General features: G+C 53.7%; 2 protein-coding genes across 7 annotated transcripts in view; one reads left to right on the top strand and one right to left on the bottom strand.

Annotated features, from left to right (window-relative positions):
* LOC123774404 (mucin-2) overlaps positions 1–27,556 on the top strand; it is a 163,116-nt gene that overhangs the window by 101,484 nt on the left and 34,076 nt on the right. For 2 of the 6 annotated variants that reach the window (XM_045768660.2, XM_045768659.2), the window contains one exon: positions 20,174–20,226. The exons of the other annotated variants lie outside the window; for them this stretch is intronic. The gene's annotated coding sequence lies outside the window, so the exon portion shown is untranslated. The remainder of the gene's footprint in view (positions 1–20,173; positions 20,227–27,556) is intronic. 6 annotated transcript variants of the gene reach the window in all.
* Positions 123–26,839, bottom strand: LOC138354120 (skin secretory protein xP2-like). Its single transcript, XM_069307986.1, has 4 exons — positions 26,781–26,839; positions 15,215–15,927; positions 1,382–1,806; positions 123–236 (listed from the first exon to the last, which is right to left on the bottom strand). The coding sequence occupies exons 1-4, from the start codon at positions 26,837–26,839 to the stop codon at positions 123–125; spliced, it is 1,311 nt and encodes a 436-aa protein (XP_069164087.1).

Raw genomic sequence — 27,556 nt, 5'->3', positions numbered from 1 at the left:
AATTACAACTAAGCACCGACTTGCCGCCAATTTCTATTGGGTAGAAAGACGCCTGATATTTAGCCCTATGTATGCTTAAGGTGGTAAGCTTAGATTGGTGTAAATGGCTTAGAAATATCTCCTTATTCCACCCTAATCTCTTCAAGTATCTCTGGATAAACTTGTATTGAAGATCCAGTAATCCATTGGAGTGATTTATATTCAAGCTCCATTAATCTGATTGGGTGATTTGTCACCTACGACAAACACACAATATTACTGATAGCTGTGAGAACTTTCCTGTGTCCTACAGGATGAACAACCCAGCGGGTTTTCTTCCTATTGGGGAGTGTTGTACATTCTGCTATGGCGGTGTATCCACTCACAAGATGAGTGGCGCTGCCCAATAAACTCGCCCCTCGGGGCAAAATTTAAAAAACCTTTCCTGTGGGCCAACTTGAGATTAATTCAAGACGAAGACCTTGACATACTTATTACAGGTGTAGATGAACAGCGGTAGGTAACCTGCCCTGATACAGCGGCTACAGGGAACTGAGGCTGTGAAGGGGCCTAGTGTTTACAGTTGGGTACAGCCAAGCACCAGCTACAGCTCCCGAGGCTTGAAGTACAGCCCCATTTAATGAAATCCATAGTGGGTAATCACCAAGGTTAATATTCTAATTTCTAACATTATGATGATGATACATCCATCTAGAAGATAAAGCCAGCCCAGAGTAGGCACGGGATGGCTTAAATTATATATTATACTATATTATATAACAATTATATGATACACGGGCATGAATAGCCCGTAATGTGTCGCACAACTTCTACAGAACTGGACCTACAGACAGTCGTAGGTGGATTATGAAAACGTTTAAAGTTACACCTGGTGATGGTGCCTCGTCCTGATCACCGCCGCTGCTCACATGTTTTAAACACGTGGAGGGGAGGGACGACCACTCACAAGGAGAGGGACGACTCCTCACAAGGAGAGGGACGACTCCTCACAAGGAGAGGGACGACTCCTCACAAGGACGACCCAAGAAGGACGACACCCATCAGAGAGACGGTCAGCTGGGGGAGGCAAGGCGTGGTGCCGTACCTGTAACTTACCTGTAAACACTTCCAAGAGTTCTTCTCACCCTTCTTGCGATAATATGATCAATAAGGTTGTTGTTGGCAGTGACCAAGGAGGTCCACTTATCTATCAGTGGCCAAGGGGTCCACTTACTAGGTGAACAGGTGCATCAGGGTGAAAGAAACTGCCCATTTGCCTGGTGTAAACAAAGCAACCACCACCACCTGCAAAGAGGCGCTGCCCTGCAGGTGGTGGTGTTCCACGGTCGTATCCCAGCTGGTGAGACCCACCCCCCACACCACCCCCACTCTCCTCCCCCACCTCCCCACACTCCTCCCCCACCCCTGGCCATGTACGCATTGCATCTGTTACTGGATCGTGGGCGTTCGGCGCCCTCAGAGGTGCTGCGATCGTGGGCGTGCAGGCAGCGTGGGCGTGCAGGCAGCGTGGGCGTGCAGGCAGCGTGAGCGGGCAGGCAGCGTGGGCGGGCAGGCAGCGTGGGCGGGCAGGCAGCGTGGGCGTGCAGGCAGCGTGACCGGGCAGGCAGCGTGGGCGTGCAGGGAGTGTGGGCGTGCAGGGAGCGTGGGCGTGCAGGCAGCGTGAGCGGGCAGGCAGCGTGAGCGGGCAGGCAGCGTGGGCGTGCAGGCAGCGTGGGCGTGCAGGCAGCGTGGGCGTGCAGGCAGCGTGGGCGTGCAGGCAGCGTGGGCGTGCAGGCAGCGTGGGCGTGCAGGCAGCGTGGGCGTGGTCTTGAAGACAAGGGGCGGTAATGAGTCTCTTGTCAGATGTTGTCGTCGCGTTAGATCCCCTTCCTTCTCTTCCTTCCTTCCCTTCCCTTCCCTTCCTTTACCTTCCCTCTCTCTCTCTCTGTGTTACTCTGGCCTCGGGGTGGAGGTCTCCGTCCGCCACCGCCGCCCTCCCCCTCTGCCACCACCTGGCCGCCCGCCACCGCCGCTCTCCCCCTCTGCCACCACCTGGCCGTCCGCCACCACCGCCCTCCCCCTCTGCCACCACCTGGCCGCCCGCCACCGCCGCCTTCCCCCTCTGCCACCACCTGGCCACCCACCACCGCCGCCCTCCCCCTCTGCCACCACCTGGCCGCCCACCACCGCCGCCCTCCCCCTCTGCCACCACCTGGCCGCCCGCCACCGCCGCCCACGCCCACCTGGGGGTTAGGGACCGTCGGCGCGAGGGCCGCGGACGGTGGATCAATTTTCGGATAATTTAAGTAATGTGGCGGTGGTTGGTCACTGGTGGCGGTGGTTGGTCACTGGTGGCGGTGGTAACTGCTCCACCAAACAACATAAGGCCTGCAAAACAATAGAAAAATCTTGTTTCAATTTATCATAGATAAAGATAATAGGAAAAGCAGATCTCCCGGAGAGTCATGAAACATGGAGAGCAAAACTGCTAGACGCCCCGGACAAACTCGCCCTGAAATGTGTTTCAGAACCAATTCGAGCAAAACTTGACTAGACTCGTGTTAGAAGACCTGCTGACCACTGTATTATCGTGTGTGAGTGCCTATTAGAGCTCATTGAGTTGGTTAGACCAAGAAACACCTTGAGACTGATGAGGTTACACCACTACGGCGAGGCAAGGCCACCAGGAGAGAAGGGTAAGGAAAGACTCCGGGTGTGCAACAGAGACTCATTGAGTCTGCAATTGCAGCTGTTAGGGGACTCTGGTAAGTATTTAGTGGATGTAAACAATTACCTGATGTGAAACACGTATGTGAAGGTAGAGGGAAACTCTACTGGGGACTTGGCAAGCCTGTAAACTCTACCGGAATGTTTGTGGGGACCGCTAGGACCACTTGGGTACAGTTAAACTCTCTGGAAAAGTGTACGTTGAACTTTCTGGAAAACTCTACGTTAATCTCAACTGGAAAGTCTGCGTTAGTTTACTGTAAAGTCTAAGGGAAGATCTACAGGAAAGTCTACAAGAATTTCATCTCCTATCTCTGTTTTATCTCCTATCTCTGTTTTATCTCCTATCTCTGTTTTCAAAACAGAAAAACCAAATTGGGGAGTCGGTCGGCCGAGCGGACAGCACGCTGGACTTCTGATCCTGTGGTCCCGGGTTCGATCCCAGGCGCCGGCGAGAAACAATGGGCAGAGTTTCTTTCACCCTATGCCCCTGTTACCTAGCAGTAAAATAGGTACCTGGGTGTTAGTCAGCTGTCACGGGCTGCTTCCTGGGGGTGGAGGCCTGGTCAAGGACCGGGCCACGGGGACACTAAAGCCCCGAAATCATCTCAAGATAACTCAAGAATCAGGAAAGCAGAGTTATCCCCTGGTGGCAGCGAGAATGCAGGGAAGCAGACCGAATAAAGCGTTGAAAAAGTACAGAGAACTAGGAATGGAAGAAATAGATGCACTAAAGGCAGCCAGAAATTAAATATATCAGAATCAAGAGAGAAGCAGAGAGGCAGTGTGAAAACGACATAGCTGGAAAAGCTAAGGACGACCCAAAGGTGTTCTATAGTCATATATGAACACAAACAGGCTACGAGGGGGCCTCGTAGCCTGGTGGATAGCGCGCAGGACTCGTAATTCTGTGGCGCGGGTTCGATTCCCGCACGAGGCAGAAACAAATGGGCAAAGTTTCTTTCACCCTGAATGCCCCTGTTACCTAGCAGTAAATAGGTACCTGGGAGTTAGTCAGCTGTCATGGGCTGCTTCCTGGGGGTGGAGGCCTGGTCGAGGACCGGGCCGCGGGGACACTAAAAAGCCCCGAAATCATCTCAAGATAACCTCAAGTATAACACCAAGTGATCAGGTTGAGGAGACTAGAGATAATTTCTATACAAAAATCTCACACTACAAAAAATTTCTGGTCTTTGCAAAAAAAAACTCGACATGGAGACCAGACTTAAGAGATGAAAAGCCAGAGAAAACATTCGATGACACACGACACTGCAGAAGGGGGTTAAGAAACACCTAGAGGAATTAGATGCAACAAATCAGTAGCACAAGATTTAATATCACCATATCTTGAGATGATTTCGGGGCTTTAGTGTCCCCGCGGCCCGGTCCTTGACCAGGCCTCCACCCCCAGGAAGCAGCCCGTGACAGCTGACTAACACCCAGGTACCTATTTTACTGCTAGGTAACAGGGGGGCATAGGGTGAAAGAAACTCTGCCCATTGTTTCTCGCCGGCGCCCGGGATCGACCCCGGGACCACAGGATCACAAGTCCAGTGTGCTGTCCGCTCGGCCTCCCATCACCATGGCTACTGAAGGAAGGTGCAAAGATGCTGTGTCACCCGCTAGCTAAACTCCCAGAATTCTAAGAAGAAAAATTCATTGTCCCAATATTTACAAAAGTATATATAGAGGAAACAGTAAACTACACAAGCTACAGTGACACTCAAGTATTCCGTGTAAAGTGTTGGAAAAAGTAATTAGGTTGAGTTTTATAATTAGGTTTTATAATATGTTTTATGAGTTAGGCTTTATAATTAGATTGGGACTAAATGAACGCCTGAAGAGGATAAACTTTGAAACAAAAGGCCAGCATGGATTTAGATGGGGCTAAGTCGTGCCTGATAAACTGGCTTAGAAAAACACAAGTAACAGAAGACTGTGAAGGTGGTTGCCTCCTTTTCTAACAAGCATTCAGCACTCAATCTTCCTCATTAAAGGCTGATGTACAAGCAACAAATTGGGATAATTGTGAGGGACCACTAAACTGGTTAAGTTACCCCAAGAACAGAAAACAGTCACTGAGACACAGGGTTTTGCTTGGGAAGACTGATACAAGTTGGGGTCCCACAAGGGTCTGTTTTGGTACCACTGTTCTTCCTAGTTTAAGTGAACGACCTGCCCGAGGGAGTGTTCAAGTATGTTTATTGAGACAAGAAAGAAATACATCTCAAAGGGATGTAGCTTAAACTCAAAGATTCAACTTAAACTCAAAGTAAACTAAAACTCAAAGTAAACTAAAACTCAAAGTAGCTTAGGCTATTTCTACCCTCTAAGAGGAATATGAAAACACCAAAGACTACAGAGAGCTGCAAGATGACCTTGAGAAACTGCAGGGGAACAAATAAGTAGAAGTAAATCCCCAGAAGAGCCAAGGTAATGCAGATGAGAAGGGAGAAAGGAGACCTGAAGATATCTACGCCATAAAGAAGGCGAATACAGAAATCGGAGAAAAAGATTTGGATGTGGATAAAATTCCAACCCTATGGCCAGAAGCACACACAAAGACGGTAGCATCAGCAGCATCTGGGACGCTGCCTAGAACGTCATTTATATTCCAAAATCAGGTATCTTTCGAGGTAATATACACAGCCTTTGTTAAGCCAGTACAATATGCAGCACCTGCCTGGAATCCCCACCTTATATAACAAGATTAGTACCAGAGCTAAGAGGACTGAACTACAAGGATAGGTTAAAGGAGTTAGACATCACAACCGTCCAGGAGAGAAGAAAAACAGGGGGACATGATCGCAACATAAAAGATACTGAGGGGAATTGACGCGATGAACATAGACAGCCTCTTTAATTTGACAGAAGTAGGACATAAGTGGAAGCTGCAAACGCAAATCAAACCAAGAAATATAAGGAAAACTGATACCCTGTACGGGTGATCAAGTGGAATGACCTGGAGGTTGTGGAAGCCACCTCCAGCCACAACTTTAAGATCAGATTCGACGAGGAGTTACAACATTAGCATAGTTAAATTGTAAGGTTAAGAACTGGATTATTCAGCTCAACATAATTTCTCCTTAGTCACATGTAGGTAAGGTCACCACTACACACCCTTACACACTACACTACCACCACCACTACACCCCAGCACCACTACCACTACCACTACACCCCACCACTACACCACACCACCACTACACCCCACCACTACACCACACCACTACACCACACCACCACTACACCCCACCACTACACCACACCACTACACCACACCACCACTACACCCCACCACTACACCACACCACTACACCACACCACTACACCACACCACTACACCCCACCACTACACACCCTTACACACTACACTACCACCACCACTACACCCCGCCACTACACTCCAGCACCACTACCACTACACCACACCACTACACCACACCATCACTACACCCCACCACTACACCACACCACACCACTACACCACACCACCACTACACCCCACCACTACACCACACCACTACACGTCAACACCACCACTACACCACACCACCACTACACCCCACCACTACACCACACCACTACATCACACCTCAACACCACCACTACACCCCAGCACCACACCACCACTACACCACACCACTACACCCCACCACTACACCACACCTCAACACCACCACTACACCCCAGCACCACACCACCACTACACCCCACCACTACACCCCACCACTTCACCCCACCACTACACCACACCCCACCACTACACCCCACCTCTACACCCCACCTCAACACCACACCACTACACCCCACCACTACACCACACCCCACCACTTCACCCCACCACTACACCACACCCCACCACTACACCCCACCTCTACACCCCACCTCAACACCACACCACTACACCCCACCACTACACCACACCCCACCACTACACGTCAACACCACCACTACACCCCACCACTACACCACACCTCAACACCACCACCCAACAAAGGTTCACAACCCGAGATTAAGCACTAGACATACTGCGATAGGAAGTAATTACTGAGATGCTTAGCAAGTCGCATATTAACCATGATAGTTACTTCTTATAGCAATGTACTGTGGTGGTAGTTTGGGTAAGTTGTTTCCTCCTGACTAGTAGAACCCCCGAAACCCTCTCCAGGTATGTTCCAGGTATTGCGGTGTGGTATGGAGGTGAGAGAGCACTGGTTGCACCCTCAGTTATGCAGAAAATACTGCTGCCTAAGTTAATAATAATCGTGCTGTCTCTCTCTGGAATACTCAACACGTGATTACATGTGTTGAGTAAACATGATTAATACTCGTGTATTAATCATGTATTCTTTAATATAGTGGATGTTCTCAAGTTGTTTTGTGAGGTATTGTGTCCAGGCGCTGTTGACAGTGTGGGCAGCCCAAACTGTCGTACTGCAGGTAGTGTTTACCTGTGTCACCAGCCCAAACTGTCGTACAGCAGGTAGTGTTTACCTGTGTCAGCAGCCCAAACTGTCGTACAGCAGGTAGTGTTTACCAGTGAGGGCAGCCCAAACTGTCGTACTGCAGGTAGTGTTTACCTGTGTCAGCAGCCCAAACTGTCGTACAGCAGGTAGTGTTTACCAGTGTGGGCAGCCCAAACTGTCGTACAGCAGGTAGTGTTTACCTGTGTCACCAGCCCAAACTGTCGTACAGCAGGTAGTGTTTACCTGTGTCAGCAGCCCAAACTGTCGTACAGCAGGTAGTGTTTACCAGTGAGGGCAGCCCAAACTGTCGTACTGCAGGTAGTGTTTACCTGTGTCAGCAGCCCAAACTGTCGTACAGCAGGTAGTGTTTACCAGTGTGGGCAGCCCAAACTGTCGTACTGCAGGTAGTGTTTACCTGTGTCACCAGCCCAAACTGTCGTACAGAAGGTAGTGTTTACCTGTGTCAGCAGCCCAAACTGTCGTACAGCAGGTAGTGTTTACCTGTGTCACCAGCCCAAACTGTCGTACAGCAGGTAGTGTTTACCTGTGTCACCAGCCCAAACTGTCGTACAGCAGATAGTGTTTACCTGTGTCACCAGCCCAAACTGTCGTACAGGAGATAGTACTGGTGCCCTCGAAATCCCGCCGTGCCCAGATGCCAGGTGCGTACCTAAGGGTACGTGAGCTTCAAATCTCTTATTAACCATTTCATTAAAAATCGGCGTCAGACAATGTTACGTCACAGTCTGGTCTGTTGAGTGGTGACGTCACAGTCTGGTCTGTTGAGTGGTGACGTCACAGTCTGGTCTGTTGAGTGGTGACGTCACAGTCTGGTCTGTTGAGTGGTGACGTCGGACAATATTACGTCAGTCTGGTCTGCAAGTCGTGGCCGGGGGGAGGGGGGGGGCGCCTGCATAGCAGTATCAACAAACAGTGACGTCATCAGCAGGGAGTGTATGAATTGTGGTGAAGAGTGAAGGGGGGGGGCGTGACACCTGTTGCCTGGGGAGGGGGGAGGCGCCCCCCGCACCAACCCCCAGCTCTCTTATCCCCCCCCCACCCTGTCTCTCTCTCCCTCTCCCCCCCCACCCCCTCTCTCCTCCCCCACCGCCCCCCCTCTTTCTCCCCCACCGCCCCCCTCTTTCTCCCCCACACCCTCTCTCCCCCCCACCCCCCTCCCCTCCCCCTTTTCCTGCATTAGAAGACACAGAAAAACTATGAACAGATATCAATAGATTTTTCTAGTGTTCAACAGAATTTTCAAAATTGACAATTTGCAACTAACCAGATATTGAAAAATAAGGCTTTTAACACAGCATAATATTGATGAAAAGTCACAATTAGATCTAATATTAAAAGACAAAAATCGTGTAATATATCAGGGAATGATATCAGACGACCTAAAAGATAGCATGGATTATGAGAAACTTAATAAAATCCAAGGATTTATTCATATTATCCTAATTAACAAATCACTGGTACTGTCCCGTCTTGAGTACTGCTCAGTACTCACTTCCACCTTCAAGAGAGATCTCTGAATTAGAGGGAATACAGAGAACATATTGGGCACGCATAGACACGGTAAAACATCTAAATTATTGCCACCGTCTCAAAGCTCTCAAAATGTTTATCTTGAGGTTATCTTGAGATGGTTTCGGGGCTTAGCGTCCCCGCGGCCCGGTCCTCGACCAGGCCTCCTCGTTGCTGGAGTCAACGAGGCTGTTGGACGCGGCTGCTCCTAGCCTGACGTATGAATCACAGTCTGGTTAATCAGGTATCCTTTGGAGCCAACGACAACACTTTCCCATGGGGGAAATACCTTGCCATATCGTCTCAGGAGGACCATATGGCCCCTTCCCCCATCTCCCTCTGCTCCTTCTCCACCCTGGAACGTACCTGACTTTCACCCTAATAGACACCTGTCCCCCGAAGTCTGCACCTGGCCTGATCCCCTACCCCAGGGCACACCTGGGATTACCCTCCCCCCAGGGCACACCTGGGATTACCCTCCCCCCAGGGCACACCTGGGATTACCCTCCCCCCAGGGCACACCTGGGATTATTCTCCCTCCAGGCACACCTGGAATTACCTTCCCCCCAGGGAACACCTGGGATTACCCTCCCCCCAGGGCACACCTGGGATTATTCTCCCTCCAGGCACACCTGGGATTACCCTCCTCCCAGGGCACACCTGGGATTATTCTCCCTCCAGGCACACCTGGAATTACCTTCCCTCCCAGGGCACACCTGGCCTTAACCCCCCCCCCCAGATCAGGAAACCACATATAAAACTGAATCAAGTCTCACTATAGAGAGCTAAAGCAATGTAAAGGATCTAGGAGTAATCATGTCAGAAGATCATACCTTTACAGAACACCATAAAGTAGCCGTCACAACTGTAAGAAAAATGACAGGTTGCATAACGAGGACCTTGCAATTAAGGGATGGCACCCCAATGATGATACTTTATAAGACGCTAGTGCTCTCTAGGGTGGAATATTGTTGCACACTAACAGCCCCATTCACAGCCGGAGCAATTGCTGACCTGGAGAGCGTGCAGAGATCATTTACCACTAGAATCCACTCTATAAGTCATCTTGATTATTGGGACCGATTAAAAGTTCTAAATCTGTATTCTCTTGAGCGCAGGCGGGAGAGATACATAATAATTTACACGTGGAAGATATTAGAGGGGGAAGGAGGAGACCAGGAGGCATGGCAGGATGTGCAGAATACCCCCGTTGAAGAGCAGAGGTGCAACAGGTACTCTGAGAGAGAACTATCAACATCAGAGGTCCGAGACTGTTCAACACGCTTCCACTACACATAAGGAACATAACTGGCCGACCCCTCACAGTGTTCAAGAGAGAACTATCAACATCAGAGGCCCGAGACTGTTCAACACGCTTCCACTACACATAAGGGACATAACTGGCCGACCCCTCACAGTGTTCAAGAGAGAACTATCAACATCAGAGGCCCGAGACTGTTCAACACGCTTCCACTACACATAAGGGACATAACTGGCCGACCCCTCACAGTGTTCAAGAGAGAACTATCAACATCAGAGGCCCGAGACTGTTCAACACGCTTCCACTACACATAAGGGACATAACTGGCCGACCCCTCACAGTGTTCAAGAGAGAACTATCAACATCAGAGGCCCGAGACTGTTCAACACGCTTCCACTACACATAAGGGACATAACTGGCCGACCCCTCACAGTGTTCAAGAGAGAACTATCAACATCAGAGGCCCGAGACTGTTCAACACGCTTCCACTTCACATAAGGGACATAACTGGCCGACCCCTCACAGTGTTCAAGAGAGAACTTGACAAACACCTCCAAAGGATACCTGACCAACCAGATTATGACTCTTACATCAGACTGTGAGCAGCCTCGTCCAACAGCCTGATTGACCAGTGCAGCAACCAGGAGGCCTGGTCGAGGACCGGGCCGCTGGGCTGTTGATCCCCGGAAGCTACCCCAGGTAGAAAGACAAGGTGGTGCGCACTAGACCACTTCTCTTATTGCGCACCTGGCGGCCCTCATTAGGTACGGGAGGGAGGGAGGCACCTTGTTACGGAGGCACGTGGCCGCCCCCCTCCTGCCCCCCCTGCACCCCCCCTGCACCCCCCTTGCACCCCCCCTGCACCCCCCCTTCCCCGACAGCGGCGGCGTAAGCGGGGCCGGCGGCAGGTAGAGAAGGTCGGGAGCAGGAGGCTGCACCGCCGGGATCGATGGTCGCTGTCGCCGCTGTTACCGACCGCTGACCGTCGCCCCCCCCCCCCGACGGTCATCACCCCCCCCCGACGGTCATCACCCCCCCCCGACGGTCATTACCCCCCCCGACGGTCATCACCCCCCCCCCCGACGGTCATCACCCCCCCGACGGTCATCACCCCTCCCCCGACGGTCATCACCCCTCTCCCGACGGTCATCACCCCCCCGACGGTCATCACCCCTCTCCCGACGGTCATCACCCCCCCCGACGGTCATCACCCCTCTCCCGACGGTCATCACCCCCCCCGACGGTCATCACCCCCCCCCCGACGGTCATCACCCCCCCCCGACGGTCATCACCCCCCCCGACGGTCATCACCCCCCCCCCGACGGTCATCACCCCCCCCGACGGTCATCACCCCCCCCCGACGGTCATCACCCCCCCCGACGGTCATCACCCCCCCCCGACGGTCATCACCCCCCCCCCCCCGACGGTCATCACCCCTCCCCCCGACGGACATCACCACCCCCCCCGACGGTCATCATCCCCCCCCGACGGTCATCACCCCTCCCCCCGACGGTCATCACCACCCCCCCCCCCGACGGACATCACCCCCCCGACGGTCATCATCCCCCCCCGACGGTCATCACCACCCCCCCCGACGGACATCACCCCCCCCGACGGTCATCATCCCTCCCCCGACGGTCATCACCCCCCCCCCCCGACGGTCATCACCCCCCCCCGACGGTCATCACCCCCCCCCCCCCCGACGGTCATCACCTCCCCCCGACGGTTATTACCCCTCCCCCGACGGTCATCACCCCCCCCCCGACGGTCATCACCCCCCCCCCCCCCCGACGGTCATCACCCCCCCCCCCCCCCGACGGTCATCACCCCCCCCCCGACGGTCATCACCTCCCCCCCGACGGTTATCACCCCTCCCCCGACGGTCATCACCCCTCCCCCGACGGTCATCACCCCTCCCCGACGGTCATCACCCCTCCCCCGACGGTCATCACCCCTCCCCCGACGGTCATCACCCCTCCCCCGACGGTCATCACCCCTCCCCCGACGGTCATCACCCCGCCACCCACTAATTGTAGTTAGTAACAGTTAATTGACAGTTGAGAGGCGGGCCGAAAGAGCAGAACTCAACCCCCGTAAGCACAAGTAGGTGAATACACACACACACACACACACACACACACACACACACACACACACACACACACACACACACACACACACACACACACGCACGCACGCACGCAACAGGTGCCAAATACAACCGCGAGAATTTGCGAGCACAATAGAGATTATTTAAAGTCGTTTGACAAGATTATATTTGAAGGTCACTGTAGGACGAGACTAGGCGGGGGGGGGGGGGGGGGGAGGGATGACCGCTTCGTGAATCTGGCCCCAGGTTCGTAAGTGCTTGCGTAACTGCTTCGTGAATCTGGCCCCCAGGTTCGTAAATGCTTGCGTAACTGTTCGTGAATCTGGACCCAGGTTCGTTAGTGCTTGTGTAACGGCTTCGTTAATTTGGCCCCAGGTTCGTAAGTGCTCGCGTAACTGCTTCGTAAATCTGGCCCCAGGTTCGTAAGTGCTTGCGTAACTGCTTCGTGAATCTGGCCCCCAGGTTCGTAAGTGCTTGCGTAACTGCTTCGTAAATCTGGACCCAGGTTCGTTAGTGCTTGTGTAACGGCTTCGTTAATTTGGCCCCAGGTTCGTAAGTGCTCGCGTAACTGCTTCGTAAATCTGGCCCCAGGTTCGTAAGTGCTCGCGTAACTGCTTCATGAATCTGACCCCAGGTCAAGACGAAGAGGGACAGGATCACCTGGGCTTCCACAGGTCCTTGGTGACCAAGATGGTGGTGAAGGCCTTCGTCTCACAAGATGTAATCTATGTTTCCTCTTTTTTATATGTCACACACACACACACATCCCCAGGAAGCAGCCCGTAGCAGCTGTCTAACTCCCAGGTACCTATTTACTGCTAGGTGAACAGGAGCATCAGGGTGGAAGGAACTCTGCCTATTTGTTTCTGCTTCGACCAGGAATCGAACCCGAGGTGTGACTTAACGCCCTCAAAAGGCCCCCTATTCTTCCAAACACTGTTGCCATCTGTAGAGTTTCTTGTCAACTTTCAAAGTCTTGAGAGCTCTTCAACTCTATACTGGAGGCGCGAGTTTCATGTGTTGATCTGTCACAGCGGACCAACCCAAGCAGGAGAGATTGTTGAAATAAAGGGAATACAGAGAACATATTGGGCACGCATAGACGAGAAAAAGCACCTAAATTATTGGGATCGTCTCAAAGCTCTCCAAATGTACTCACTAGAAAGGAGACGAGAGACATACCAAATAATATACACATGGAAAATACTGGAGGGCCAGGTCCCCGCGGCCCGGTCCTCGACCAGGCCTCCTTTTTCTTACACCCCTAGAAAGCAGCCCGTAGCAGCTGTCTATCTCCCAGGTACCTATTAACTGCTAGGTGAACAGGAGTATCAGGATGCAAGGAGCTCTGCCAATTTGTTCCCGCCTCCACCGGGGATCGAACCCGGAACCTCAGGACTACGAATCCCGAGCGTTGTCCACTCAACCGTCAGGCTCCATAGTGTTGCTAACCTGACCTCTCGTGTTTAGCATGTTGTTGTTGTTGTTTAAGATTCGCTACCTGGAACAAAAAGTTCCAAGTAGCAAGAGCCGGTCGGCCGAGCGGACAGCACGCTGGACTTGTCATCCTGTTGTCCTGGGTTCGATCCCAGGCGCCGGCGAGAAACAATGGGCAGAGTTTCTTTCACCCTATGCCCCTGTTACCTAGCAGTAAAATAGGTACCTGGGTGTTAGTCAGCTGTCACGGGCTGCTTCCTGGGGGTGGAGGCCTGGTCGAGGACCGGGCCGCGGGGACACTAAAGCCCCGAAATCACCTCAAGATGACCCTCAGCTCACGGGTCACAACCACCTCCTTAACCTGTTTAACTCTGCCGTCGGTAGCTAATTGGCCGACGGTTACACCTCAGCCATCTGCTTTGTTTTTATCAATTTACATTATATTAGCGTCGCCGGCAGCAGCAGGTGGAGCGTCGCCGGCAGCAGCAGGTGTAGCGTCGCCGGCAGCAGCAGGTGGAGCGTCGCCGGCAGCAGCAGGTGTAGCGTCGCCGGCAGCAGCAGGTGTAGCGTCGCCGGCAGCAGCAGGTGTAGCGTCGCCGGCAGCAGCAGGTGTAGCGTCGCCGGCAGCAGCAGGTGTAGCGTCGCCGGCAGCAGCAGGTGGAGCGTCGCCGGCAGCAGCAGGTGGAGCGTCGCCGGCAGCAGCAGGTGGAGCGTCGCCGGCAGCAGCAGGTGGAGCGTCGCCGGCAGCAGCAGGTGGAGCGTCGCCGGCAGCAGCAGGTGGAGCGTCGATGGCAGCAGCAGGGGGAGCGTCGCCGGCAGCAGCAGGTGGAGCGTCGCCGGCAGCAGCAGGTGGAGCGTCGCCGGCAGCAGCAGGTGGAGCGTCGCCGGCAGCAGCAGGTGGAGCGTCGCCGGCAGCAGCAGGTGGAGCGTCGCCGGCAGCAGCAGGTGGAGCGTCGCCGGCAGCAGCAGGTGGAGCGTCGCCGGCAGCAGCAGGTGGAGCGTCGCCGGCAGCAGCAGGTGGAGCGTCGCCGGCAGCAGCAGGTGGAGCGTCGCCGGCAGCAGCAGGTGGAGCGTCGCCGGCAGCAGCAGGTGGAGCGTCGCCGGCATCAGCAGGTGGAGCGTCGCCGGCATCAGCAGGTGGAGCGTCGCCGGCATCAGCAGGTGGAGCGTCGCCGGCAGCAGCAGGGGGAGCGTCGCCGGCAGCAGCAGGGGGAGCGTCGCCGGCAGCAGCAGGGGGAGCGTCGCCGGCAGCAGCAGGTGGAGCGTCGCCGGCAGCAGCAGGTGGAGCGTCGCCGGCAGCAGCAGGTGGAGCGTCGCCGGCAGCAGCAGGTGGAGCGTCGCCGGCAGCAGCAGGTGGAGCGTCGCCGGCAGCAGCAGGTGGAGCGTCGCCGGCAGCAGCAGGTGGAGCGTCGCCGGCAGCAGCAGGTGGAGCGTCGCCGGCAGCAGCAGGTGGAGCGTCGCCGGCAGCAGCAGGTGGAGCGTCGCCGGCAGCAGCAGGTGGAGCGTCGCCGGCAGCAGCAGGTGTAGCGTCGCCGGCAGCAGCAGGTGGAGCGTCGCCGGCAGCAGCAGGTGGAGCGTCGCCGGCAGCAGCAGGGGGAGCGTCGCCGGCAGCAGCAGGTGGAGCGTCGCCGGCAGCAGCAGGTGGAGCGTCGCCGGCAGCAGCAGGTGTAGCGTCGCCGGCAGCAGCAGGTGTAGCGTCGCCGGCAGCAGCAGGTGGAGCGTCGCCGGCAGCAGCAGGTGGAGCGTCGCCGGCAGCAGCAGGGGGAGCGTCGCCGGCAGCAGCGGGTGGAGCGTCGCCGGCAGCAGCGGGTGGAGCGTCGCCGGCAGCAGCAGGGGGAGCGTCGCCGGCAGCAGCAGGTGGAGCGTCGCCGGCAGCAGCAGGTGTAGCGTCGCCGGCAGCAGCAGGTGGAGCGTCGCCGGCAGCAGCAGGTGGAGCGTCGCCGGCAGCAGCAGGTGGAGCGTCGCCGGCAGCAGGCGTAGCAAGAAGTAGAGCCGCACCAGCTGCAGCAGCAGCAGCAACAACAGCGTCTGAGCCAGCAGGAACAGCGCCAGCAGCAGCAGCAGGAGCAGCAGCAGCAGCTGGAGGAGCGGCAGTAATTGGGGAGGTCTCTGGGCGCTGGCTAGGCGGGCGCCTCCACCAGCCGGCAACCTCGAAATTATTTTGTCTTAGAGTGGAGGCGGTGGCGGAGGGTCCATACGCCGCCACGCACACACAAGGACGCCGCCGGTGGGGGCCCCTTGGGGCTGTGGGGCCCTCAGCCCCCACTACACCAGGCAACACTCCTGCTGCTGGGCCCCTCTGCTGCTGCTGGTGAAGCTGGCTTCCTCTGCTGCTGCTGGTGGTGAAGCTGGCTTTTCCTTCCTCTTCTTCGACCGCAACTTTCCGCCAGAGTTCGACTCTCAACAAGCCCGGTCTGATCAGTGCTTGTTATAGGTGATAACTTGCTCAGTCAGGCTGTTGTTGAAGGCGCCCGCAGGCTGATCCAGCCACTACAGCCTGGCTAATCCGGCACTTCCTCAAGGCATTTGTCTTTGTCTCTTGAAAACGTGTACAATTGTTCAGGTGATATTGCTTATACGTGGAGCAGGCTGAGGTACAGAAGAGCAGGTACAGTGCCACGGAATTGAGCATTCCTTGCTCCACTTAGAAGATGGTGAGCCTTATCTTCTGTACCTCGGGGTTCCATCAGCCCGGGCCCAGTTCTACGACCTCCTGGTGGTGGTACGACCTCCTGGTGGTGGTACGACCTCCTGGGGGTGGTACGACCCCCAGGCACGACCACACCTCCCTGCAGGAGCTGTTGTTAAAGGATGGACCGACGTGGCCTCAGCGACCTTCCCAACTGGGGGAAGGTCAGGAAGGAACCTAACTAGGAGGAGGACATTTAAGGTGAGGGAACCTAGAAGCAGCTCCACCTGATCCTGGCACCTGTAGCCACCTGCCATAGGTAACAGCAGCTCCACCTGATCCTGGCACCTGTAGCCACCTGCCAATATTTAACGACAGCTTCACCTGATCCTGGCACCTGCCACAGGTAACGACAGCTCCACCTAATCCTGGCACCTATAGCCACCTGCCACAGGTAACGGCACCTCCACCTGATCCTGGCACCTGTAGGCACCTGCCACAGGTAACGACAGCTCCACCTAATCCTGGCACCTGTAGCCACCTGCCACAGGTAACGGCACCTCCACCTGATCCTGGCAACCACTGTGCTACACTCTGTGCTCCACATACACATCTGTGCCAGAGCTGAACCACGTTTCATTATGCTGGTGCGTCTGCCCGATATATTCAGGTATACTGACAAAGACATACAAAGTACCAGGTGCGAAAGGTTGTCTTTGAGTTCAGTGAGACCCATATACCAAGCAGGGCGACAGGCATTGTGTTAGTCCATTGATTTTCCTTGATTTAGGAAGACAGGAAAAATTCATAGCGTGAATTTTCTCGGTCGGTGAGTTGGGTTAAAATATTGTACATGTAAGTTGTACTCAAAAGCAGGTTATGTGCATGCAGGAGGTTGAGCTTCAGCTCTTGGGTTCCACCTCACCTTGTGGTCCCGTGGAGCCTGGGAGCAGCAGCAGCTTGTCTAATATTCCCTATGATGATTTCGGGGCTTAGCGTCCCCGCGGCCCGGTCCTCGACCAGGCCTACTTTTTGTTACCCCCAGGAAGCAGCCCGTAGCAGCTGTCTAACTCCCAGGTACCTATTTACTGTTAGGTGAACAGAGGCCATCAGGGCGAAAGAAACTGCCCATTTGTTTCCGCCTCCACTAGGGATCGAACCCGGGACCTCAGGGCTACGAATCCGAAGCGCTGTCCACTCAGCCGTCAAGCATGGTATACGAGTCTGCTACTTCCTTGTCTTTGCTTTGAAGAGATAATTTCGGGTTCCGGTTCGAACCCGGAATCTCAGGACTACGAATCGAGTCTTCTAGGAGTTGATCTAGAAGGCTGGTAGTGTGAAGGACAGGTGTGGGGGGGTGTAAGGCAGGTGTGGGGGGGTGTGGGGCCTGGAGGGGGTATTAATGTAGGCTGGCCATTCGAGATTAATGACTTATATCTCACCACCACCTGATACTGCCCGCAGGTGCTGCAGTCCCTACTCCCCCCTCCCCCTCCAAGGGCCTCTCCCCCCCTCCAAGGGCCCCTCCCCCCCTCCAAGGGCCTCCCTCCCTCACGGTCAAGGGGGGAGGAAAGGACCTGAATCGATGGGACGGACCCTGGCTATACCTCTCCTGCACCTTCTAAGATGACGGCCCTAAATCGATAATGGTGAACCCTTAGCGGGTTTTAAGCTTCCGGCCCCTTAATTGACTTCCCCTTAGGCAAGACCCGGCCCTCAAGGGCTACACCAGGCGACCCTGAAGCGACAATAACGAGGCTGTTAGGTCTCTTGGTCGACGACTATCTGTAAGGGTCGTCGACGCGGACGACTCCTATGGAAATTAATCTGTTGGACCAGAAGTCAGGGTGTTGGACCTGAAGTCAGTTGTGTTGGACCTGAAGTCAGTTGTGTTGGACCTGAAGTCAGGGTGTTGGACCTGAAGTCAGGGTGTTGGACCTGACTTCAGGGAAAGGGGCAAGAGCGGTTGGCTGCTCTTCTGAATCAGGGGCGGGGATTAGGGGTCATTTAAGGAAGCGGCTTTTGGTCCCTAATTCCCGGCAACCCCTTAAATCAGGGACGGTGATCAGGGCTTATTTGTTGCCCCGTTAACTTAGGGGTATATTGATGATGTGGGAACGGAGGGTGGTCGTGGTGTAGTGGTGGTCGTGCTGGTCCTGTGGTCGTGCTGTAGGGTGGTCGTGGTGTAAGGTGGCCGTGGTGTAGGGTGGTCGTGGTGTAGTGGTGGTCGTGCTGGTCCTGTGGTCGTGCTGTAGGGTGGTCGTGGTGTAAGGTGGCCGTGGTGTAGGGTGGTCGTGGTGTAGTGGTGGTCGTGCTGGTCCTGTGGTCGCGAGTCGTTCTGGTGACTGTGGTAGTTAGGGTAAGAGGAGAATGACCTTGTTGGTGAGGGAATGCTTGGTTCTCCCTGGCTTGTGTGCTGGTGGTAGTGGTGATGCTGGTAGTGGTGGTGCTGGTAGTGGTGGTGCATCTTGGTGTAGGCTGCGGCGGAACTCGCCACCATCCTCCTTTACCCTCTAGGGACACGCGCCCTCTCACACTATCTCCTCCCCCCCCCCCCCCACCACCACGACTCTGACACTGCTAGCTACCACCATCACCACCCTCTACCACCACCAGTAATCACCTACAAGAGGGGTAATACATGTAAACAGCGAGGGGGGGGGGGGTGAAACGACTCACGGGTTATACAATCTAGATAACTAATATAGAGCTGGAACACACCGGGTCGACTGCATCTTCCTCGACTGTCATAAAGCATTTGACATTGTTCCTAGCGAGAGGCAGGATGGAGACACTAGCAGGGAAGACGCTGATCTGGGTAAGGGAGTGCCTGCAGGAGAGGAAACAGAGGCAGAGAGAGCCACTTCAAGCTGGAGGAATGCTTGTAGCAAGCTCCAACAGCCTGGTTGATCAGTCCGGCAACCAGGAGGCCTGGTCGAGGACCGGGCCGCAGGGACGCTAAGCCCCGGAAGCACCTCAAGGTAAGGTAAGCTGGGGTCCCGCCACAGCAGCAGGAGCTGTCATCCGGATTCGAATCTATGCGCTGGGTACTCACAAGACTATTTAGAATTATTAAGGAATTTCCATTATCTTGTTGAGGTTATCTTGAGATGATTTCGGGGCTTTGCGTCCCCGCGGCCCGGTCCTCGACCAGGTCTCCTCCTTACATCCCCCCCCCCATAAGGAAGCAGCCCGTAGCTGTCTAAACTCCCATGTACCTATTTACTGCTTGGTGAACAGAGGCATCAGAGTGAAAGAAACTGTGCCTATTTGTTTCCGCCTCCACCGGGGATCGAATCCGGAACTTCAGAGTACGAATCCCGAGTGCAGTCCACTCAGCCGTCAGGCCCCCCAATTATATTATGATATACTTACTCTATCTTTGAAAATTGTCTTTATCTTATAATGATGCCAACTTTAAATAGTGATTTGTTATGTTTAATGTTGATAAATTGTTAATTATTGTTCCACTACTTCCAGTTCGCTATTCATATATCTACACACACACACACACAAGGAAGCATTAGGCAGTAATGTGGTGGAGGCTGACTCCATACACAGTTTCAAGTGTAGATATGATAGAGCCCAGTAGGCTCAGGAACCTGTACACCTGTTGATTGACAGTTGAGAGGCGGGACCAAAGAGCCAGAGCTCAACCCCCGCAAGCACAACTAGGTGAGTACACACACACACAGCAGTTATGTATCTCACTGCTCGATACAGCTGTATTTCATAATGTATTACGTATCATCGAGTTCATCACTGTATTTGATGAGTTGAGCCTGGCCCCAGGCGGGGCTCGGGGAGTAGAACTCTTGAAACCGTCTTCAGGTACGTTCCAGGTATACCCAAGACTGCCTATATAAATGTAAAAATAACTTGTATAACATGTGTGGAGCCACGTGTCTAAATTACCTTGTTATATGTTAAATATTATTTATTATTAATTCATTTAAAGCGAAGGTTTTCACTGGTAGATTTATTTTTGTGTAAACTAAATTCTTAATCTAGATTTTCTCTCGTCTTTTCAGGTAAATCCGTGTGGCAGCCGTAAGAGGGGAAGTGTTCACGACATACAAATCTTGTGAGTACATGATTAAATGAATCGGAGAATGAATTCATTATTGTTGTGAATGGGATCTTATCGCCGTGTTGATGAATACAAGAGTGATTTAGTTGGAGTAGTTTACAGTAATATGATTAACACACTCACACACAAGGGGGTCCTAATGGCTGAGTGGACAGCGGTCTGGAATCGTAATCCTAGGGGTCCGGAATTACTCAGGTGGAGGTGCCAGGGTGTGTCAGGTGGTGGTGCCAGGTGGTGCCAGGGAGTGCCAGGTGGTGCCAGGTGGCACTGCTCTCCCCTGCAGATAACATAAAAGTGTAGAAGGGGAGAGGGCGAGGAGGAGTGCCAGCGAGGGAGAGTGACGAGGGGAGAGACTTCTCTCTCACATAAAGGTGGACGGCGCCCTCTCGCCCTCCTCCTGCTGCTCCTGCTGGCACTGCTGCTCCTGCTGCTGCTCCTGGCACTGCTACTTCTGGCAATGCTGCTCCTGGCACTGCTGGGCCTGCTGTTCCTGCTGCTCCTGGCACTACTAGGCCTGCTGTTCCTGCTGCTTCTGGCACTGCTGTTCCTGCTGCTGCTGCTGGCACTGCTGGTCCTGCTGCTCCTGGCACTGCTGCTGCTGAAGTCACTGAGGAATTTCCATTGCTATGAAGTCACTGTTCAACAATGCAATCCATCTGATAAAGTCACTTGTATCAATATCAAGCAACTGAGTGTTTAAACCTTATTACCCACCACGAGAGAGGGAGTGGGGGGGGGGGGGTTCATAATGATTTATTCCCGTTGTCGGGGACAGGCAGCCTGCGTATATATCCTCCCCACCTTTCTAAAATGCCAGCAGTTACGGTGTTGGGTCAGTGGACCACTGTAAACTGTGTCGTTAGCCTCTCAAAGATGTCTTAGGGGCCTCCTAGCCTCTCCAAGATGTCCTAGAGGGCCTGCTAGCCCTTCCAAGATGTCCTAGGGGCCTCCTAGCCTCTCAAAGATGTCCTAGAGGGCCTGCTAGCCCTTCCAAGATGTCCTAGGGGGCCTGCTAGCCTCTCCAAGATGTCCTAGAGGGCTTGCTAGCCCTTCCAAGATGTCCTAGGGGCCTCCTAGCCTCTCAAAGATGTCCTAGAGGGCCTGCTAGCCCTTCCAAGATGTCCTAGGGGCCTCCTAGCCTCTCAAAGATGTCCTAGAGGGCCTGCTAGCCCTTCCAAGATGTCCTAGGGGCCTCCTAGCCTCTCCAAGATGTCCTAGAGGGCCTGCTAGCCCTTCTAAGATGTCCTAGGGGCCTCCTAGCCTCTCCAAGATGTCCTAGAGGGCCTGCTAGCCCTTCCAAGATGTCCTAGGGGCCTCCTAGCCTCTCCAAGATGTCCTAGAGGGCCTGCTAGCCCTTCCAAGATGTCCTAGGGGCCTCCTAGCCTCTCAAAGATGTCCTAGAGGGCCTGCTAGCCCTTCCAAGATGTCCTAGGGGGCCCTGCTAGCGTCTCCAAGATGTCCTAGGGGCCTCCTAGCCTCTCCAAGATGTCCTAGGGGGCCTCCTAGCCTCTCCAAGATGTCCTAGGGGCCTCCTAGCCTCTCCAAGATGTCCTAGGGGCCTCCTAGCCTCTCCAAGATGTCCTAGGAGCCTCCTAGCATCTCCAAGATGTCCTAGGGGCCTCCTAGCCTCCTATTGACGGCTACAGCCTGTCCTCCTACAACCTGTCCTCCTACAACCTGTCCTCCTACAACCTGTCCTCCTACAGCCTGTCCTCCTACAACCTGTCCTCCTACAACCTGTCCTCCTACAACCTGTCCTCCTACAACCTGTCCTCCTACAGCCTGTCCTCCTACAGCCTGTCCTCCTACAAAGAACGTCGCATTTCGCACGTATACGTTACATAAGCCCAAAAACTGTCATACTAGAAAATGGAAGCGGCTGACGAAAGTGACTCACTGTCCCGTTTTCTGTTTTACGACCTCTGGCAGGTTAGGAGAGACTACTTTAAACTGACCATTTTCTTGACGCTAGGAAACCTTAGGAGGCCGAGCTGCTGTGCGGAGGTAGAACTTACGGCTTAACTTAGTGAATAAGCACTATGAGGGGTAGAACTTAAGGCTTAACTTAGGGAGAACTTAGCAGTGATTGGCTTCAGGAGGGCATGGTGGTGCCTCAGGCGTGCCCAGGGGTATTACAGGGTATGGCAGACCCTGTATTAGTGAAGGGAACTATGAGGAGGAAGCGCCAAGTCGTAATATTACTACTATATAGCACTTGGAACGGGTCTGGATAAGGATTTGGGATGGGACGGGGGGAAGGAATGGTGCCCAACCACTTGTAGACGGTCGGGGATTGAACCCCGACCTGCATGAAGCGAGACCGTCGCTCTACCGTCCAGCCCAAGTGGTTGGGTCATGTAATAGTGAGATAACCTATAATTTTCACCTTTTACTGCCCAAGCCCGGCCCAAGGCCAGGCTTGACTTGTGAGAGTTTGGTCCACCAGACTGTTGCTTGGAGCGGCCCGCAGGTTCACGAAGAGTTACGCAAGCACTTACGAACCTGTACATCTTTTCTCAATCTTTGGCGGCTTTGTTTACAATTATTAAACAATTAATGAGCTCCGAAGCACCAGGAGGCTGTTTATAACAATAACAACAGTTGATTGGCAAGTTTTCATGCTTGTAAACTGTTTAATAAATGTAACCAAAACCGTCAAAGATTGAGGAAAGATGTACACGTTCGTAAGTGCTTGCGTAACTGCTTCATGAATCTCGCCCCAGGTTCGTAAGTGCTTGCGTAACTGCTTCGTGAATCTCGCCCCAGGTTCGTAAGTGCTTGCGTAACTGCTTCGTGAATCTCGCCCCAGGTTCGTAAGTGCTTGCGTAACTGCTTCGTGAATCTCGCCCCAGGTTCGTAAGTGCTTGCGTAACTGCTTCGTGAATTCCTACTTTGAACGACCCACGTAAATCCCAGCTGTGTCTGGGTACAAGTGACAGGATGAACAACCCAACGGGTTTTCTTCCTATTGGGGAGTGTTGTACATGCTGCTATGGTGGTGTGTCCACTCACAGGATGAGTGACGCTGCCCAATACTGTCACTATGGCGGTGTGTCCACTCACAGGATGAGTGGGGCTGCCCAATACTGTCACTATGGCGGTGTGTCCACTCACAGGATGAGTGGCGCTGCCCAATACTGTCACTATGGTGGTGTGTCCACTCACAGGATGAGTGACGCTGCCCAATACTGTCACTATAGCGGTGTGTCCACTCACAGGATGAGTGACGCTGCCCAATACTGTCACTATGGCGGTGTGTCCACTCACAGGATGAGTGGCGCTGCCCAATACTGTCACTATGGCGGTGTGTCCACTCACAGGATGAGTGGCGCTGCCCAATACTGTCACTATGGTGGTGTGTCCACTCACAGGATGAGTGACACTGCCCAATAATGTCACTATGGCGGTGTGTCCACTCACAGGATGAGTGGCGCTGCCCAATACTGTCACTATGGTGGTGTGTCCACTCATAGGATGAGTGACGCTGCCCCATACTGTCACTATGGCGGTGTGTCCACTCACAGGATGAGTGGCGCTGCCCAATACTGTCACTATGGTGGTGTGTCCACTCACAGGATGAGTGACGCTGCCCCATACTGTCACTATGGCGGTGTGTCCACTCACAGGATGAGTGGCGCTGCCCAATTATGTCACTATGGCGGTGTGTTCACTCACAGGATGAGTGACGCTGCCCAATACTGTCACTATGGCGGTGTGTCCACTCACAGGATGAGTGGCGCTGCCCAATAAACTCGCCCCTCGGGGCAAAATTAACAAAAAAATAGTTAAAATTTTTGAATGCTTCTTTGGGGTCGGCTGCTGAATGGAATGGACTTTGGCCTTTGTTAAAGAGGACGGGCGGCAATGACACTGGTCTGTAGATTAGTGCCATTATCCCCTTGTTTTGAAGATTGGGAATACATTAGCCTCAATCCAAACTTGCGGGAGATTTCCTGTTTCAAGCATTTTATTAAACCCAATTTGATAACATTTAACAAATTATTTCCGGAGCCTCCGTGGTAAAATTAGGTCGGGCACCATTGATTTTGTCATATCTAGATCCTCCAGGAATTTTATCAAGTGTTTTATAGTGACTGCAAGCTATAGTGATGTCATCCAGTGTTTCCTCCAGCCATTCATCTTGCAACCTTGGTCTCCATGCTGGCTCTATGGTAAAGACCGCGTGGGACATTTTATCGAGTTTCTCGCACATTTCATCATCATTTTCGATGAGAGAGATATTGCTTGTTTCTTCAATCTGAGTACATGGTCTCACTCTGGTAGTGGTGGTGGTGGAAGTAATGGTGATGGTGGTAGTGGTGATTGTGGTAGAGGTAGTGATTGTGGTGGTGGTGCTTCTAGTGTTGTGGCTACTTGTAACGCCAGCAGCAGAAGCAGGAACAGCAGCAGCAGCAGGAACAGCAGCAGCAGCAGTATGGCGGGGTTGAGAGGGGTCAGGAGACGAACTGCGGCCGGGGGTCGTGGATGGGTGATGATGGGGGGGGGGGGGGGGAGGGGTCATCAAACTCATCAAGCGTAGCCATCATGACAGCCTACCCCGCCCCCCCCCCACTGCCCACCCCGGGGGGGGGGGGGGTACGCGCCTACACCACCAGAGGGGTTCAAGGTGTTCGTAAAAAATTACGAACAGTGTTCGTAAATTTCGTAAGGAACTTGGGGGTTCCTCCCTCATCGATTTATAAGGGAAAATGTGGTAGAGTTTCCCCTCTACCCTGGGGTAAGGGGGGGGTTGGGTGGTAAATGTCCCCCCCTGGCTACCTGAGTTTTTTTTGGGGGGGGGGGCGGCTCTCCCCTCAGCTTTCAAGAAGGGGGGGAAGGGTAGGCTTCTCACTTTCCCTGTGGTGGTCCCTACCTTGAGGTTACCTAGCAATAATTTCGAGGATCAGTTTCCCCTCGGTCCGGTCTCCGAACAAGGCTCCTGGGTTGATCTGGCACAGGAATCACAGCCTGGTTGATGAGAAGTTTGTCAGTATTATTGCTACTCTGAACAAGTTCCAAGCAGCACGGACTATGGTGAGCCCGTAGTGGACTTACCTGGCACAGGAGCGGGGCAAGTAGCACGGGCTATGGTGAGCCCGTAGTGTACTTACCTGGCACAGGAGCGGGGCAAGTAGCACGGACTATGGTGAGCCCGTAGTGTACTTACCTGGCACAGGAGCGGGGCAAGTAGCACGGGCTATGGTGAGCCCGTAGTGTACTTACCTGGCACAGGAGCGGGGCAAGTAGCACGGGCTATGGTGAGCCCGTAGTGTACTTACCTGGCACAGGAGTGGGGCAAGTAGCACGGACTATGGTGAGCCCGTAGTGTACTTACCTGGCACAGGAGCGGGGCAAGTAGCACGGGCTATGGTGAGCCCGTAGTGTACTTACCTGGCACAGGAGCGGGGCAAGTAGCACGGACTATGGTGAGCCCGTAGTGTACTTACCTGGCACAGGAGCGGGGCAAGTAGCACGGACTATGGTGAGCCCGTAGTGTACTTACCTGGCACAGGAGCGGGGCAAGTAGCACGGACTATGGTGAGCCCGTAGTATTACAACCCCCACAGGGGGGAGGGGGAGATCTGCTGTTGCTACCCACCAAAAGTGTACAAACACTCAAGAAATATTTCAAAAAGCTTGTTTGACATTCACCATACACTCTTCAAGAGAGGAGTTATTAATTACGTGTGTGACTGACCTCTGACCTGGCCAAAAGGGGGAGATCCAGGGATGTTTACACATAAGAATCTGGAGTTTAATTTCCTTGCATGAAATATTACATACTTGAAACTATGCTGACTAAGACTAACCCAGGAATTTTTTTAATATACAAGATAAACCGGAGGTCATCTGGGCTGACCTCTTGGAGAAGGCTTCCCTGGGTGTGAACTCTAAGGGGGGGGGGAGGTCCTGGGTGTTACAGTGTACTTACCTGGCACAGGAGCGGGGCAAGTAGCACGGGCTATGGTGAGCCCGTAGTGTACTTACCTGGCACAGGAGCGGGGCAAGTAGCACGGACTATGGTGAGCCCGTAGTGTACTTACCTGGCACAGGAGCGGGGCAAGTAGCACGGACTATGGTGAGCCCGTAGTGTACTTACCTGGCACAGGAGCGGGGCAAGTAGCACGGACTATGGTGAGCCCGTAGTGTACTTACCTGGCACAGGAGCGGGGCAAGTAGCACGGGCTATGGTGAGCCCGTAGTGTACTTACCTGGCACAGGAGCGGGGCAAGTAGCACGGGCTATGGTGAGCCCGTAGTGTACTTACCTGGCACAGGAGCGGGGCAAGTAGCACGGACTATGGTGAGCCCGTAGTGTACTTACCTGGCACAGGAGCGGGGCAAGTAGCACGGACTATGGTGAGCCCGTAGTGTACTTACCTGGCACAGGAGCGGGGCAAGTAGCACGGACTATGGTGAGCCCGTAGTGTACTTACCTGGCACAGGAGCGGGGCAAGTAGCACAGGCTATGGTGAGCCCGTAGTGTACTTACCTGGCACAGGAGCGGGGCAAGTAGCACGGGCTATGGTGAGCCCGTAGTGTACTTACCTGGCACAGGAGCGGGGCATGTGCTGGTCTCTGGAATGGTTTGACTTGATAGACTGCATCTTAAATATGGTCTCCTGGCTGAAGGTATTTGCTGTTACCTAGCAGTAAATAGGTACCTGGGAGTTAGACAGCTGTCACGGGCTGCTTCCTGGGGGTGGAGGCCTGGTCGAGGACCGGGCCGCGTGGACCCTAAGCCCCGAAATCATCTCAAGATAACCCGCATAAAAATCTCAGTACCATCTGCAAAAGATATGGTTTGTGTGTCTTTGGGCCAGATTCACGAAGCAGTTACGCAAGCACTTACAAACCTGTCCATCTTTTCTCAATCTTTGGCGGCTTTGTTTACAATCATTAAACAGTTAATGAGCTCGGAAGCACCAGGAGGCTGTTTATAACAATAACAACAGTTGATTGGCAAGTTTTCATGCTTGTAAACTTTAATAAATGTAACCAAAGCCGTCAAAGATTGAGGAAAGATGTACACGTTCGTAAGTGCTTGCGTAACTGCTTCGTGAATCTCGCCCCAGGTTCGTAAGTGCTTGCGTAACTGCTTCGTGAATCTGGCCCCAGGTTCGTAGGTGCTTGCGTAACTGCTTCGTGAATCTGGCCTCAGGTTCGTAAGTGTTTGCGTAACTGCTTCGTGAATCTGGCCTCAGGTTCGTAAGTGTTTGCGTAACTACTTCGTGAATCTGGCCTCAGTCGAAAGCTTTTGCAAAATGTGTATTTATTATATCAGAGTTTTGCCTATCTTCCAAAATAGGGATTGTCTAGGCTAT

The sequence above is a fragment of the Procambarus clarkii genome, chromosome 61 (assembly GCF_040958095.1).
Source record: "Procambarus clarkii isolate CNS0578487 chromosome 61, FALCON_Pclarkii_2.0, whole genome shotgun sequence".
NCBI classification, from domain to species: Eukaryota; Metazoa; Arthropoda; class Malacostraca; order Decapoda; family Cambaridae; genus Procambarus; species Procambarus clarkii.
The sequence above is the reverse complement of the archived record's forward strand: the minus strand, read 5'-3'. Positions and strand labels throughout refer to the sequence as shown.

Bases quoted from the DNA above. Each gene is read 5' to 3' on its own strand.
- LOC138354120 (XM_069307986.1), bottom strand. From the start codon at position 26,839: ATGCAGTCTATCAAGTCAAACCATTCCAGAGACCAGCACATGCCCCGC. The intron at 1,807-15,214 runs GCGACGCTACAC...CTTGTCTTCAAG, and splicing joins CGCTCCACCTGCTGCTGCCG to ACCACGCCCACGCTGCCTGC. The intron at 237-1,381 runs GTGGGGGAGGAG...TGTTTGTCGTAG, and splicing joins TGGGGGAGGAGTGTGGGGAG to GTGACAAATCACCCAATCAG.